This window comes from Danio rerio, chromosome 24, assembly GCF_049306965.1.
Source record: "Danio rerio strain Tuebingen ecotype United States chromosome 24, GRCz12tu, whole genome shotgun sequence".
Taxonomy (NCBI): Eukaryota; Metazoa; Chordata; class Actinopteri; order Cypriniformes; family Danionidae; genus Danio; species Danio rerio.
In genome coordinates, this window is record NC_133199.1 from 11,476,575 (window position 1) to 11,494,613 (window position 18,039).

The 18,039-nt window shown below is 37.3% G+C and overlaps 1 protein-coding gene across 5 annotated transcripts in view; it reads right to left on the reverse strand.

The window, feature by feature from the left end:
• The window catches only part of myripb (myosin VIIA and Rab interacting protein b), a 214,481-nt gene that overhangs the window by 6,434 nt on the left and 190,008 nt on the right, over positions 1-18,039 (reverse strand). For 3 of the 5 annotated variants that reach the window (XM_073940504.1, XM_073940505.1, NM_001353925.1), the window contains 4 exons: positions 8,889-9,071; positions 6,116-6,277; positions 5,911-6,006; positions 5,748-5,820 (listed from right to left, as the gene is read on the reverse strand). In XM_073940504.1, the coding sequence (XP_073796605.1) occupies positions 5,748-5,820; positions 5,911-6,006; positions 6,116-6,277; positions 8,889-9,071 (514 nt within the window). Of the gene's footprint in view, positions 1-5,747; positions 5,821-5,910; positions 6,007-6,115; positions 6,278-8,888; positions 9,072-14,493; positions 14,557-18,039 lie in introns of all 5 variants that reach the window. The other 2 variants (XM_021470291.3, XM_073940503.1) reach the window with 1 other exon arrangement.

Below are 18,039 nucleotides of genomic sequence, written 5' to 3' on the forward strand. Positions count from 1 at the left end.
CTGTAGGTTTTAAACAAGAAAAAGGTGAGTAAATTGTGACAGGGATTTTCTTTTTAAGTGAACTATCCCTTAAATTCTTGATGACCTAAGCCTTTAATGTACAGATTATTGTCCACATATAAAGTACATACATTTTGATGACAGATTTTGCTGTACAGCACTTAAGAGTTTTGGGTAAAAAAGAGCAAACAATGATAATATGTGCAACGCTGGCTAAAGAACCACTTCAGGCCTCGTACAAGCTGTTACGGTCTCCTTATTTGGTTGGTTTGTGTGACTAACAACCTGAACTAGAATATGTATATTTGTCCTTTCAATCCACAGCTAATGTGAAATAAAGCAATCAAGATGAGTCATAGCCTTATCAATGGACAGCGCTAAACTGAAACCCTGCTAATTAGTAGGAAGATTAAGCAGGGAAGACGAAGAAGGAACAGAGATAATACTACTGGCCGAATCTGGGTTTCTTCTCTAATGGACTCTTTTTTTCTTTTTCCAGTGTCTCTACATGGTACATTAAGTCTTGCACCTTTTCACTGGTTGCTCATTTCACCTTTCTTTTCAAATCAAAATGTGTAATGTCAGTTAGTGTGAAAATAGATGCCCCCCCAACCCCCCACCCCCCCCCCCTTTCTTCGTCAGAGGAAGAAAAAGGTGCTTATTTGCTGAACCACATGAAATTGTAGCCTTGAGGATGTTAGCAGGTTCATACCATGTGATCACAGATAAAGCACACAGAGGAAGACGTGATTTATCCTTCTGTGTTTCTGAAAATGTTCTTTACTCCATTGAGGTATGAAGGTGTAGAGAAAGTGATAATATCCATATGAACTATGGTAGACTAGGTGAAGGATAATATAGTTTCCTAAAGATTTTGTGCATGATTTTGGTGAAAAGATGTGGACAAAATAGTCCATACAGATGCTTGACCCATACAGACTGATTGGTGTAAACCAAATGGCACATACAGCTGTTTGTAGGTGTGAAATCCTGTGGGATATCAGCTGTCATGTGTATGCAATCTAGAATCTCCAAGGGAGGTCAAAGCAGTGTTATATCCTTTGTTGTAACTGGTATAAAGTTGTCACACACACAGATAATTGGGTTGAGATTCGTGAAAGACGGCATGCTCACATCAAGAACTATGAGGAACTACCTTCAACAGACTTTTCTCCCCATATAAACCATGGCCAAGCTTATTTTACACTTATTTCACATTATTAAACATTTATTTTATGTATTAGAGCAAGTTCAACTATTGGCGAGCCACAAGCAAAAAAAAAAAAAAAAACTAAATCCAACATTAAAACTATTCATTTTTAAAACACTAAGGGCTCTATCATACACCCGGCGCAATGCGGCGCAAGGCGCGACGCAATAGTTGTTTGCTAGTTTCAGCTTGGCACAAGAGTCGTTTTATATATATGATAAAAATATAATGGATTAAAATATTCCAAAACATATTATTTTCAAGCCTACATAAATATAAAAACCAAACTGTCATGCCCTATTTATCTCGAAGGGCTTTTTCAATTTATTCATAACAATTTGCTTAACAATGCTTTTGTATATTGTTATTATTATTAGCAGTATTATTTATTATATGCATATGTATATTTCTTGCATTAAAAACAAGTTTAGATTTGCCCACCTGTCAGGTTAAGGACCATATGGGGCATAGCATGTGTATTTGGATATAACTCAGTTGTTTGAACACACTTTGTCATTATTGCTCATTTATTCGTTTCTTGTAAATTAGAACTGAATTAAGAAATAGTTTTGAAACAAATATTTGCACTTAACAAACAAAATTAATTATTTATAGGCTAATTGATGTCTGTGTGTACAAGGTTTCCCTATACACGTGAGCGAAAGTGAAAGTAGATAATGAGAAGGCCTTATCTCTCATTCTCACGCTGCAGATGCTCTTTTTAACTGTTTTCTTGCTAGTGAAATTTCACTTTTCCACTTACAAAGTCAGTCATGTAAATAGCAAATGCACTATAGCGCAATGCAACTGACTCTTAGAGGGAATGGGAGATGCGATTAGTTTATTATTTAGACACACATATAACTCATTAAAAAAATAAGCTCAACCCTTTTAGACCATGCGCCGTGGCGCAAAGCTCTTCTTAAATTCCGTTCTTAAATTAGCAAAATGGATTCCGACATGCTCCAATTGCTTTTGTGCTCTGCGCTTTGCCCATGGATCATCAAAATAGAGCCCTAAGTCTAATGCGTCTATTGTACTATAAAACATTATTTCATATATAGAGCTTAAAACTGGCAGTTAGACACGACTAGACCCCCCCCCTCCAAAAAACAAAACAAAACAAAAACAAAAGTAAAACCATAATGCCAGTCAATTATTAAATGTATGAATTCTGATCCAGTTTGTGTATTTTTGCTCATTGATTGCTGATTGTGGAAAATTCATAAATAAAAAATGTGATTCTGGACCAAAATATAAGTCATATGGGTCAATATTTGGAAATTGAGATTTATACATTGCCTGAAAGCTGAATAAATTGTTTGGATCGGTCAATTTTTGGCAGAGAAAATCTGGAATCTGATGGTTCAAAAAATAAAACTAATTGCATTTAAAGTTCAAAATACGTTATTAGCAATGTATTTACAATAAAAATAAGTTTTTATATATTTACAGTGGGAAATAAACAAAATATCTACACAAAATGCAATTGTTTCTAAAAGGCACCAACAGGTATGATGGAAAATCAAATTTTGGAAACTAAATTTTGTTTAGACAGAACTGTGTTTAGGTATAGTGTGTCCACTATCATATCGGAAAGGTATAAACACAACAAATCTCTTATTTAAAATTTCCCGATGTTAACAGATGATCCAATTTTTAGGTCAATTGCAACATCACATACGTGTGCATTTTTCCCTGCCCACCGAATTGACTGAAAGGCATGTATTAACATGTCTTTATAGTAATGGGTTTACACATGTCATCAAAACAGAATTCGCAAAAAAACAGGGATTAAAAGATCTGTTCCAACTCTCTGTGATCAGCTGCACCTCAAAAAAAGTTTTTAAAACAGTGTATGTTTGTAATAAAAAAAAAAGTAAAATCGATGTTTAAGTTATAACCACTGGAATCAGCAAATACCGCATAGAGGCTATAGATCCTATCATACACCTGGTGCAATAAGGCGCAAAACGTGTATGGCATGATTTGTTGCTATTTTCAGACCAGCACAACCCTCATTTTCACAATTTGTGCCACATTGTGCAAATAGTAAATCCGCATTTGCGTCACTTTGTGGAATTATATGTGTGTTGTTCTAAAAACAAGGTGTGTTACGGCATATTGTTGCCATGGTGCTATTTTGAGAAACTGAAATACCACGGCAACCACGCCGTTGACCAACTAAAAGCTGGTCTAAAGTAAACAAGTTTATATTTGTCCATCTTTCAGAATTTGAAAATGTATGCATCACCATATGAGGCAAAAGAATAGGATGTTTTTTTTTTTGTTTGTTTTCTGGCTAGTGAAGCATTCAGATTTTATGCTTACATATTCCACCATGTAAATAGCGAATGCGCCATGGCACAACCCAACTGAATTTTTAAGAGAATAAGAGATGAGACTCTAATTAGTTTAATGCATGTTATGGCCAAAGCACATTCATAACTCATTAGGAGAATATAGACAACCCTTTAAGACTATGTGCTGGCAGATCATTTTTTCCATCCTTAAAATAGCAAAAGTGGATTAGAGCTTGTGCACAATTTGCTTTAGACTATGCGCTTAGATCATTAAAATAGAGTCCAATGTGTTTTCAACTATTTTCACAAATACACCCATGCAACAAAAGACACATTTTGTGTACCAGTTTGACATGAACTGTCTCACACAGAACAATTAACTGACAAATCTAACATACTGTAATGTCAGAGCACATTCAAAAAGTTATTAAATGGTTAACTATAAATTTTGTCATTTACTATTTCCATTTAATATTCAATCACAATTCAATTTATTCAATTTAGCATTCTTAGTTCCTCATTGTAAGGGGAATTTCAATGCTATGTAGAAACTTCCACTATGGGGATTTTGTCAGAAGCCAATCATCTCAAAGAGTAATAAAACAGGACAATGAAATGTCAATGACTTGGCAGTGTAAGCGTGCACAGCTGGCATCAATCACAATCAGTATTTTGTAAAGACAGCGCAACGCAGAGGCATGTTTTTTGCTTTCAGAGCCTTTAAGAAGATTCTGAGAGAGTCTTTTGAGGGTTTCAGCGAGTGTTTTTCACAGAGAGAGAGAACAAGAAAGCAGGCTGCTTCTTCCGGTCTAGAGTACCCCAGGAACTTAAAAAATGAGACAGGCTCAACGACCATCCCATCGATGTGGATGGGATCATGTGAGCCAGTTTGTCCCTTCCTGAAGTCTACAATGAGCTCCCTGGTCTTGTTGGTGTTGAGGAGCAGCTTATTGTTGGTGCACCAAGTGGCCAGATGCTGTATCTTCTCCCTGTAGGCAGTCTCATCATTGTTGCTGATTAGACCAATCACTGTGGTGTCATCAGCAAATTTGATGATGGTGTTGGATCTGTTCAGAGGCCTACAGTCGATGGTAAAAAAGGAGTAGAGGAAGGGGCTCAGCACACAGCCCTGTGGTACACCAATGTTGAGTGTGACGGTGGTGGAGCAGATGTGGCCTGATCTAACATTGAGTACATAACCCAGTTGCAGAGACGTGTCGATATCCAGGTCTCTAAGTTTGATCATAAACTTATAGGGCATGACAGTGTTCAATGCTGAGCTGAAGTCAACAAACAGCATTCGTGCATAAGTGTTTTTATTGTCCAGGTGTGTGAGTACAGAGTGCAGTGCTATAGAGACTGCATCTTCTGTGCTCCTGTTGCCACGTTAGGCAAACTGATTTGGGTCCAGTGGATGGCAGAGAGTCTTTCAGATGTACCAGGACCAACCGCTCAAAGCACTTTATGATGATGGGTGTGAGTGCTACAGGGCGATAGTCATTTAGGCATGTTGGGCTGGAGTGTTTCGGCACTGGCACAATAGAGGTGGTTTTAAAGCATGTAGGCACAGCTGCTAGGTTAAGCGACAGGTTGAAAATGTGACATATGTGCTCACACTGTAGCCTGACAAACCTCTCACTAGTAGAAAGGTTCAATCGCTGTGGTGTATTCCATACATTTTTGATGTATCATACATCATTCATAATTGATGCCAGCTGTGCATCCTGACACTGCCAACTCATTGGCATTTCATTGTCCCATTTTATTACTTTTTCTGATGATTGGCTTATGACCAAATCCCCATAGTGGAATTTTCAACATAGCATTTCCATTCCCCCCTCAAGGAATAAGGGTTACTTTAGTAACTGTTCCGATCTCAGCATATTTTAGCAAGAAGATTACATAAAAAGCAAATGTAATGTACAAATGACAAGCACATATCTCATACAACTCAACAGCACTTCAAACATGTAATGCAACTGATCAGACATCATTTATAGGATACATGAAAATGATGATGGATCATTTTATTGATAAGTAACCTGGTATAACGTTTTGACAGGCCAAATTTTAACTAAATACAGAAAGGTGGGATGTCTTTAGTGGTCTGTTCCACTCACAAAATTAGCACAGGGCTACAGGAGACATGGATTCTAGCAGACAAAATGTGTGGACTGTAAATCTAAATAATTAATTAATCCTTTAAACTAATTAATGTTAGTATATATTCATACCTGATAACATGGTTCTGAGAGGAGGAGCAGGTAGCTTTCTCCTCTGATGGCGAGAAGAGTCTAGTGTTTGTGGCTGACAGGAAAAAAAAAATCACAAATAGCATGAGCCAAATTGATTCCATGTAGATGTATCCTGCTTGTCTCTAAATAGACTGAAACTCACCATAGGTTTAGATTTGTACTTGGAAAAACGTGTACACGCAGATACATTCAGACCTGCAGTTTTGAGAGCGGATATTCTTGCCTCAATATCTGATATCTGCCAAGAACAAAGACACATGAAAATTTGCACCTGAAAAATTCTAATACTATATTGCGAAAGCAAAACCAAAAGTAGGACTGCTCTGCATTACGCTGCAAACATGTACCTGGAGCTCTGACTGCTGCACCTGAGCAGCAGCAGTGGCAACCTGGTCTTCCAAGAAGGCTAGTTCTGTGTCTGTGGTGGAGCTGCTGATGCTGCGTGCACATTCTTCTAAGTCACCCAGCGCCCCCTCTAGGCTGTACACAGCCCCTGCTGCCAAATACACCTGTACATAGAGAACAAGTTAATTGAAGTAAGATCTGAATCTGAAGCTACTAGCTTAGCTATATTTTTAGTAGCTTGACCGTAGCTCAGCTACTTATGACACACTGTAACTTTTTCCAGCATAAAAGGATAAACAGGTAGTGGAATAGCTCGACAACAGCTACATTTCATTTAGTAAACCTGCAGTAATCTAGAGCAGTGGTTCTCAAAGTGGGGGTCGGGACCCCCCGAGGGGTTGCGGGGCAATGAAGGGGGGTCGCCTGGTGATTTCCAAAAATCTATTTATATTTATTAAACCATAAGAATTAACATATTTTATCCATAACTATACTGAAAATAAAAATAGTCATTTATAGTTACTATATACTATATAGTTACTATAGTAGCTTATAGTTACTAGTTCTATTGCATTGCGACCCCTGGGGTAATTACATTATATTAAAGACAGCAATAGCGTCAGATGCATTTTGATTTTATAACACCAGGTTATACTTTCTGGCACATTTAAAGCACTGACACACGTTAAAAAAAATTTATTGTGTGTCTGCGTCATTGCATGCACGGTTTCTGTATTTATAACCACCTCAGAGGATATTGGGGGTCGCGAGTCACTGGCATTGTTATTTTGGGGGTTGCGGGCTGAAAAGTTTGGGAACCCCTGATCTAGAGCAGCACAACATTGTCTTACAAGATTACACACGTCAATAGTGAATTACAGCCATCTTTTGGTAAATCACATATTTCATGGTTTTACATTTATTCAACTATCTACAGTGGGTACATAAAATGTTCAGACCCCCTTAAAATTTTCACTCTTTGTTACATTGCAGCCATTTGCTAAAATAATTTAATCCTTATTCATTTATCATTAAGTTTTTCTTAATTAATATACACACAGCACCCCATATTAACAGAAAAACACAGAATTGTTGACATTATTACTGATTTATTAAAAAGAAAAAAAAAATATTACATGATCCTGTATTCAGATCCTTAGCTCAGTATTTAGTTGAAGTACCCCTTTGATAAAATATAGCCATTGAGTCTTTTTGGAAAAGATGCAACAAGTTCAGGTTGGATGGTAATTATTGGTGGACAGCCATTTTTAGGTCTCTCCAGAGGTCGTCAACTAGGTTTAAGTCAGGGCTATGGCTGGGCCATTCAAGAACAGTCACAGATTTGTTGTGAAGGCACTCCTTTATTGTTTTAGCTGTCATTGTCATTGCTTAGGGTCATTGTCTTGTTGGAAAGTAAACCTTTAGCCCAGTTTAAGGTCTTGACCACTCTAGAGAAGGTTTTTGTTCAGAATATTCCTGCACTTGGCCACATTAATCTCTCCCTCAATTGCAACCAGTCGTCCTTTACCTGCAGCTGAAAAACACCCCCACAGCATGATGCTGCCACCACTATGCTTCACTGTTGGGACTGAATTGGACAGGTAATGAGCAGTGCCTGGTTTCTCCACACAAACCAGACGGCCAGTTCTAGGAAGAGTTCTGGTCATCCCAAATGTCTTTCCTTTAACGATCATGGAGGCCACAGTGCTCTTAGGAACCTTAAGTGCAGCAAAAAAATTTTGTAACCTTGACCAGATCTGTGCCTTGCCACAATTCTGTCTCTAAGTTTTACAGGCAGTTCCTTTGACCTCATGATTCTCATTTGCTTTGACATGCATTGTTACCTGTAAGGTCTTATATAGACAGGAGTGTGGCTTTCCTATTCAAGTTCAGTCAGTACAATCAAACACAGCTGAAATCAAATGAAGGTGTGGAACCATCTCAAGGATGATCAAAAGAAATGGAGTTAAATATATGAGTGTCACAGAAAAGTGTCTGAATACTTAGGACCATGTGATATTTCAGTTTTTCTATTTTAATAAATCTGCAAAAATGTCAACAATTCTGTGTTTTTCTATCAATATGGGTGCTGTGTACGTTAATAGGGAAAAATGAACTTATATATAACAATACAGCATACCAAAATACAATAAAGAGTGAAACATTTAAGGGGGTCTGAACACTTTCTGTCCTCACTGTATGCATGCATGTGTATGTACTGTATGTATGTATGTATGTATGTATGTATGTATGTATGTATGTTATGATCTAAATGCTACTTTTCAAGTAACAACAGTTGAAAATCAACCCATAAAGTATAATAGGAAAGTATACAGCTGGAAATTAACCTGAAGTACAGTAAGAACACTTTATGATTATAATTGAACTATTGAAGTCACTTGAACTGTTTTGACAATGTTTTTGGTTCATTATCTGGACATAGAAGGTCTCATGACTGTTTCTGTTTATGGAAGGTAAGAGAGTGCTAAGATTTTATCTTAATTTGTCCTTCGAAAATGAAGAAATGAGGGTGAGTATTTGACAGAAATTTTGTTTTTTGGGGTGAAGTAACCCTTTTAAATTTGTTGAAGAGTTCATGGTTGTTCAAATGATTAGATGTACAGTGTTTTAATTCCGTATAAATCTTAAAAGAAATTTAATTCCTTATAAATCTGTTAAATGCTTCATATTAAGCTAAATTAATCAGTTTCCCTTGCAGATTGATATTGGAATTTCCTGTTGATATTGTAATGTGCTGGGAACAGGAAACCTTACATTTTCCTCCATCTTAGTAAGTTGATGGTCCAGCTTCTTGTTGACAGGACCTGAGCATATGTGTGTGCCAGCTGGAGAGGGATCATAAACTTTGCATTCTGCTTCACCAAGCAAATCCTCTGTGGCGTTTAGGACCTTCAGAACCTCTGTGGTGATGCTGCATAAAGACGCAGCAGAGTACTTCTGCTCCACATCCACCAGAGAATACATGAAACAGAGAAAACCACTGATAAATAAATCTTATACACAGCAGACGCACAACATCATAAGACGTTAATATTAGGTGAGATTTATGTCATGACATCAGGTGACCAAAATTAAATGTCTAGCCAGCATCTAAGGACAAGATTATTTTGACATAAAATCACGACGTCAAATTATGTTGATATTTGGTTGATTTTAAGTTGTGTTAGAAAGTAACCAAAATCCAATATCTGATGGATGAAATAGTGGTAACATCCACACAACGACAAGGTGTCACATGATTAGACATTAATATATGGTTAATTTCAGATTGATTTTAGGTTGGAGGTTGAACATTGAGGTCGGCCTCAGTTTGGGTTCTGACGTCAACCTGATTTTCATTTCCAAACAAAATACAACATCCCCATGACGTTAGAGTACAATGTCAATATGAAATCATGTTGACTTCCTGTGTCTGCAGGGTAGCCTTTCTAAATAAAAGCCATGAAAACATATAATAAAAAAGTAACCCAAATGTGAATTAATTGCGAATCATGTAGCTATCCCCTCTAAATTAGGCATGGGTGTATAGCTTGTCATGCTCAGCTGTTGGATCAATGAACAGAACAAGTGTACAATGAGAGAAAAAAAAAAAGAGACCTAGACATATGTTAATGAAAGGGGTATTGAGAGGTGAAAATACATTGTTGAGGGCAATTTGAAATGAAGACAACACCATTAAGGGGTAGTTTATCCAAAAACAAAAAAAAAAAAAACATTTCTTTGCTATTTACTTATCCTCAAATGGTTGTTTATTTTGTAGAACACAAAAGCAGATATCAGAAACAAATGCTAAGGAAATCAACAGTTACAGGTTTCTTCAAAATATCATTTTTGTTCAGCAGAAGAAAAAAATTCAAACTGGTTTGGATCAAGTAAAGGTTGGTAAATGATTTTTTTCAGTTTTGAATTAACAATCCCCAACATACTCTTGTTAAAAAAATAAGTCCATTATTAAAACAAACAAAAAAGTATTTTATCTGTGAAACTGTGATCCATGAAGAAAAAAATTCATAAAATACATCAAAAATACATAAAAAATATCGACCAACTATTCATTTAATAAATCTATAAGAGATCAAAATGTTCTTACTTAAGAACGTAAAAACCTCTCAGACTTAGATCTGACCACACGTCATCCCAAGATTGTGAAAGGATATGACACATCCACTATCGTCAATAACTTTTTCAAAGTGTAATGGGATCAGAGTTCATCTACACTACTAGGTCATCAATATGAGATGCGCATGTTTACTTGCGTGTGTTTGTAAGACAGTAAGTACACATGAGAGAGGGTAATAAGAAGAGGATAAATGACTTTTCAAGACGGGAAAGTGAGAATGAAAGAGACAGGAAGAAAGACTGTGATTCAGTAATGAATACTTGAGGAATCAATTAATGGTTCGGTTGGTTTAGGCTTTGATCACAGAAATAATTGATCCAAACTCAGCCCTCAGAGTATGAGTGGCTCTAGCAGTTCACCACTAGCTGCTAGCTGGGTGAGGGGGGTGGGGAAACGGTGTATAGTAAGGAAACGGAGAAAAAACAGGTAGTCTGCAGCATCGGATAAATATAATACCAAACGCCCAAATGTTAAAAGATAAATAGCGTACAAAGTGCAAATCTTATGGAAGCCATTGTTTGACCAAAAAATGAAAATTATGTCCTCATTTGCTCACTTGTTAAAAAACCTATTTGAGTTTCTGTCTTCTGTTAAATACAAAAGAAAATATTTAGAGATATTGGACCCTTTGTCTTTCAATATTATTTTGTATTTGTTCGTGATCAACAAAAGACAGAGACTCATAAAGGTTTAAGAGTAAAGGTTCTTATTATTTTTCTTCTGGCTTCCTCTTCTTGCTCTATGGGAGTCTATGGCAGCCCTATGAACCGTTTGCGGCACTTGTGAAAAATTTGGCAAACTGATAGAGGGACTGACAGTCTGATCTTCAACCACAACAACTCTCTGACTAAAACTTTTCAGCACCACCACTTGTTTAAAGTTTCACTTATGTTTATCGTTATAACTTTAAATCAAATAGGTCAACCAAAATTTTCTGTGATTCCTTGGCTCAAGCCGATTCAAACGCACCCTATAATGTCATTTTCCATCATGAAATTTTTTCCCTATTTTTAATTTTTTGTAAAAACCTGCTTGAACAAACTCATCCTAGGCGCTTTTTAAAAAATTTTCCCCAAAATTGAATCACAAGATCTACAGACTATTGAATCTGAGTTAATAAATGCGACTTGATTAGACTAACTGTTTGTGACTAACTTGCGAACAAATTTAACCTAGAACTTGCAGAAATTGACTTAAGGGGATATCTCCTTATAAGCAAAAATTGGCTTTTTTTGCTTATAACTTCTTAACCTTTTGTCCAAAATTACATATTTACATCCGGCAGAGCATGCCGAGTCGAATGATGTCTGGTTTTCCCAGGTCAGTCATTTCGGAAAAAGTTTTGTCAAAGCGCCACCTTTTGGTCAAACCTTATAACAATTTCTAAAAAAGCTAATAACTTTCGACTAATTTTCCTAATTGTTATAAAACTTTTCTTGATACATTCCTTGGGTTGTCCTGAGAATATCAATCCCAATTATGCCTTAATTAACTTAACTTCCTGTCCGCCATCTGACCTTAACTTTTTGATCTCCTCCTACAATGTTTGGCTGATTTGCACCAAATTTTATTTCACTAGCATGGACCATGCCACACTTTGAGCTAGACTTTACAGTAGGGATGAAAGGGATGGTAAGAGAACAGTGGAATGAAGGGAAAGGGGAGTAAGAGGATGATGGGATTGGGCGTCCTACTATGCCCAGAAACTCAGAGTGGGGGTACTGTCTCTGTAATAGTTTGGCAGAGTGATTGAACACCCCGATTCAACCTACATTTAGGAGCGAAGAGGGTTATAGGATTGTGAATAGGAAGCGAGGAAATGAAAGGAGGGAGGGTTGTTTCAAACGAACGAGAAGAACAGTGCTAGAGGCATGGTCTTCCTTAAATAAGTTTAAGGGAGTAGGTGATTGTTTAAGGAGACAAAGTGAGGCATGGTTCTGCCGCTAAACCTTAGTTAACAAGTTAACTCCATAAAATACTTGGTGATAGTGCCACCCATGGGTCAAGAGTTATAAGACATTCATTAGCTATTATTAATGAAACTTACTTTTGGTAATAACTTTTGATTGCATATGCTTTTTTTGATTAATTAAATTATTCATTGGGTCATGCCGACAACACAAATACCAATTAAGCCATAAATAGCCAAACTTCCTGTCCGGCATTTTGACTTTGTTCAAACCATTCTTTTTTTAACTCCTCTTAGACCCTTAGTTCAATCTTCACCAAATTTGACTCGGATCAAGCTTGTACCATGTAGACCAACAGTTATGGAATTCATGTTGATAGATAAAACTGTTGTCATTTAGCATATGCGCAAACTTGATGTAATGCTGTCTGATGACATTAGAGGCTGCATCACTGCAATGGTTTTAGGTATTGAAACCAAACTTAATGTGTGTGAACTAGACGGACATTGACCATACTATGTCAGGATGCCACCAAATTTGACTGAGAACATGCTGCCAAAAAGTTATAGAATTCTTATGTTCTTAGAATTAATAGCTTGTTGTTGTGCTTGTTTATGACGTGGCCACTGGGCTGCTAGGCCCCAATAAATGCTGTTTGCAGCTATATTTTTAAAGGATCACGAAACACCAAAACACAGTTTTTAAGCTGTTGACAGTCGTATCCCACACTGCTAAAAACACTATTAGGACACATATATTTCACTAAAAAGTGAAAATTTGTTGTTTTTGCATTATTTTGTGCAAATTCGCACTTCTGGTTTGAAACAAATTTTTGAAGCTGCGTCACGGACATGAGATCTTAGCGTGTATTCCAGCGTGTAGACTGGATGTCTGTACCTGGGAGTACAGTATTTTGTCTCTAAGTGTGTTGCATTGATTCATCAGTATGGCTTGGTTCAAACCAATCAGCGCGCTCTATTATGTATGCGCTGCAACTTCATTAATATGCATGCTAGCTTCGAAGACTGTACCTGAAACAGATGGCAGAGAGACACTACGCTGTGTTTCAAAAAGGGAAGAAATGTTTGGAGATACGGGTAGTCAGTGTTGCTTTTATGATGTGCTGCAGTGAGAGTTTTGTTTTTATTTTCTCTCTATGTGAACGCTGCTGGACTCACGTGTGGATCAGTGCATGCAACGCGCGGCAGAAATAAATTTGTATGGAAAATTTTTACTCGAGAGCTTTTCTTATCTGGAAATGGTGAAATCCGGATTTGCTGCTTGTCTCCTTTAAAAAAAAAGACACAGCTCCAGTATGTGTTGACTGTCCTGTCTACAGATTTTATAAGTGTGTGCGATCAGCGCCCCTTCTTTGTTCATTCAGATGGCAAAGTTATAGTTTGTATGGTCAGCAGTACTCTTTCAGTGTTTAAAGACAGACCTTAGGCAAAATGATTACTGGGCTTATGTTAACATCACTACAATATTATGGACTGAAAGATCCGCTGTAAATGCTGCTCTCTGAGTGTAAACACGTGAACACTGTAAGCAAATTATTGCCGACCATCGTGTTTAATTTTTACCACATTTTGTGACAGGATTGTCTACACACACGGCTTTCTGACCTACCGAGTGCATCTGAGTTACCGAGAAATGTAGAGGTTTTTTCTCTTATACGATGTGCGGTACCAAATTCTTCCCCCTTCCCCTCCCCCGACACTCTTACCCAAACAGAGCTAGACACACCCATTTTCCTGACTTTTTCCAAACTAGAGGTGTAAAAACACCCTGCTGAAATAATATATATATATATATATTATTTTATATATATTATTATAATATATATATATATATATATATATATATATATATATATATATATATATATATATATATATATATATATATATATATATATTATAAAACATTATTAGAAAGCAATTTCCTTCCTGTTCTCTATAATATTAATTATAATAGGCTGCAAATAAAATTATGAAAATATGAAAATAAAATAGGACATGCAATGCTTAGTTAGATCTTTTGCGGTGGACAGACATCCTTTATTAAAGGTCAAGTGCCATCTTCTGATAAAATTTAAAACTTATTGATTGCATTTTAACAGTGAAAGAAAACCTAACAGCTCAGAACCAGGGTAAAGGATTTGGTTAAAAACCCATAATGTCCTGCTTTCAATGTCTCCATCAGTACTGTAGATTAAAAATAAACTACATAGACACAAATAAGCTCTCAGGCAGGATTATGAATGGATTATGTTTGATTCAAGAGGAATCTCTCCAACTCAACTAAATTTTAAATCTTGATGTCTCACCTGATGCAAGAGAGAGGAGAGTAACTGAAGCCTCTGCTGTAGAGCAGGATCACTCTGACCCTCCTGAACCAACAGGAAGGGAGTGGAGAGACAGGGAGAGAGAGAGAGAGAGACAGAGAGAAATGCAGAGAGATTGGACAGAGAGAGAGACAAATGAGAAAAAAGACAGAGGCAGAAAAAAAAGGAGTGGAGGTAAAGATAAAATATGCAAAAACCCAAACAAATAAAAAACAAAAAACAAAAAGTCCACCAAAGTGTGAAAACAATATTATTTATTTACCCACATGTCATTCTAAAGCAGTATAACTTTCTTTCTTTCTTTCTTTCTTTCTTTCTTTCTTTCTTTCTTTCTTTCTTTCTTTCTTTCTTTCTTTCTTTCTTTCTTTCTTTCTTTCTTTCTTTCTTTCTTTCTTGTTGTGGTTAATTTAATGAATAGTTTCGTTAGTTTAAGTATAGTCTATTTTTTGTAACACATTTCTATCTATTATTTATTTGTATATTTTGTTCCAGATTTCATTTGGTTTTGTTCCACCACATCCAAAAGATGCTTTATTGAATTGAGACCTGGTGACTGTGGAGGCCATTTGAGTACAGTGAACTTGTCATGTTCAGGAAACCAGTCTCAGATGATTTGCGCATTATGGCATGGGGTGTTATCAGAAGATTACACTGTGGTCATAAAGGAATGGACATGGTCAGCAACAACACTCAGGTAGACTGTTGCATGGACATGAGGGTCAATTGGTATCAATAGGCCCAAAGTGTGTCAATACTATATCCCCCACACCATTACAACACCAGCCAGCCTGAACCCTTGATACAAGGCAAGATGGATTCATGCCAAATTCTGATTCTATCATCCACTCACTGGATTTTTTCTCTTTTTCAGACCATTCTTTACAAACCCTAAAGATGGTTGTGCATGAAAATTCCAGTAGCTCAGCAGTTTCTGAAATATTTAGACCAGTCCGTCTGTCACCTATAACCATGACACGTTCAAAGTCACTTAAATCACCTTTCTTCCCCATTCCGATGCTCGGTTTAAACTGCAGCAGATTGTCTTGACCTTGTGTTCAACCTTTACATACTCAACCTTGCAAAAAAAATGTTCAACCTTTACATGCTCTCTCTGAGCCAAATAATGAGAAAGAACCAAATCTCCTACCACAGCTATGCTGATGACACTCAGATCTACCTAGCCTTACTGCCTAATGACTACAGCCCCATTGACACCCTCTGCCAATGCATTAATGAAATTAACAATTGGATGTTCCAAAATTTTCTAGCTAAACAAAGAGAAAACTGAAGTGATTGCGTTTGGGAACAGAGATGAGGTTCTCAAGGTGAATGCGTACCTTGGCTTTAAAGGTCAAACAACAAAAAATAACAACCCGGGCTTATTGTGGAAACGTAGTCCCGCGGACGTTTTTGGAGACCGCGGAATACGTCCCGGCGGGTACGTACGGCTGAAGTTTTTGTTCTTGCGCCGCCGACTGACCGGATGATTGACTGCACGACTGGCCAATCGGCCGACTCGCCCTCCTCCTTCCCCGAACCCAACCGATTTTACCGATCGACCCGCCCGCCCGCTCGGTTCCCTAAACCCGAGCAACAGTTCACAAAAGCCCTGATTTTTATTATTCCACCACGTTTTCAGATTTCGCCGCGTTCTCACCCCGTCACGAAACCCGTTCACTTAATTTTTGGGATTCTGTTTTTGTCTTACCTGATTGCTGGAGCTGCTCTTTCCCGGACTCGAAACCGGTCGCCGTAATCGACCCCTCTCCGCATCTCGAGCCTGCCGACGTACGCGCTGAGCTGAGTGGACAAACGGATTGCAGCGGGGAAGCCCTCCACAAGGAGGTAAGGCAAGCGCAAAAGGGAACAGCGTCACACCGCCCCGTAGCGTTCGCTTGAAAAAAAAACGCGGCCATACGTACCCCCCGGGACGTATTCCGCTGTTTCCAGAAACGTCCGCGGGACTACGTTTTCAGAATGAGCTTGGGTTGAAAAATAAGGTCAAGAATCTTGGAGTGACTCTGGAGTCAGATCTGAGTTTTAACAGTCATGTCAAAGCAGTTAGTAAATCAGCATACTATCATCTCAAAAATATTGCAAGAATTAGATGCTTTGTTTCCAGTGAAGACTTAGAGAAACTTGTTCATGCTTTTATTAGCAGCAGAGTGGAGTACTGTAACGGCCTCCTCACTGGCCTTCCCAAAAAGACAGTCAGACAGTTGCAGCTCATCCAGAATGCTGCGGCCAGGATTCTGACCACAAGCAGGAAATCAGAGCACATCACACCTGTCCTCAGGTCTCTACACTGGCTCCCAGTTACATTCAGAATAGATTTTAAAGTATTACTTGTCTATAAATAACTAAATGGCCAAGGACCTCAATACATTACAGATATGCTCACTGAATACAAACCTAACAGATCACTCAGATCTTTAGGATCATATAAACTAGAAATTCCAAGAGTTCCAGTCAAAGCATTGTGAATCCGCCTTCAGACACTACGCCCCTCGCTGCTGGAATCAGCTTCCAGAAATGATCAGATGTGCTCCAACATTAGGCAGATTCAAATCGAGACTGAAAACACATCTGTTTAGCTGTGCCTTTACTGTATGAGCACTGTGCTACGTCCGACAGATTGCACTATTATGTTTTTCGTTTTCTTTTCATTCTTTTATAACCTATTTTAACTCATTTTAATTTGTTTTTATCTGTTTTTTAAAAAAAATTATTGTCTTCATTTTATGTTCCTCAACTTGTTTTTTTTATTCCTGTTTATGTAAAGCACTTTGAATTGCCACTGTGTATGAAATGTGCTATATAAATAAACTTGCCTTGCCCTGCCTTGTCTACATGCCTAAATGCACTGAGATGCTGCCATGTGATTAGGGGATTAGAAATTTGCTTTAACGAGCAGCTGGACAGGTGTACTTAATAAAGTGGCCAGTGAGTGTATTTCTGTATACAATCTTGTGTTTGTCTGATGTGTTTGGTTGCACAAGTGCATCTATATAGTAACTTTACTGAACAGCTGCAAATCAAATTTTCCATCATATCCTGAGTGCTTATTAATTCTGAAAGTGATTATTATTTTTGCTAATTATCGTTTTATTCCACTTTGTTTTTCAGTGACTTATAAGTTTAAGTAAGTTTTAGTTTTTTTTTTTTTCATTTATTGTGAATGTATTATTTTATTTCAGTTAAGTAGAATGTTTTTGACCAAATATATTAGTCTTGGTCCAGTTTTGCTAAGGTTGATCACTGAATATTAGGTGATACTACATTAGTCAGACTTAATTTCAATGATTTTAACAAGTTACTCTTTAAAGATGAATGACTTTTTCTGCAATGTAAATATAAGAATATTAAGTGTATGATAGGTTCCTCATGGAATGAGAGGTGGCAGAAGCAACCTTTGTTTTTTATATGTGGAAAGGAGCACAGAATAAAAATGTAATAAAACACATTCATACTGGTATGGAACGACATGAGGGTCAGTAAATGATACAATAATTGTCATTCTTTGTTTGA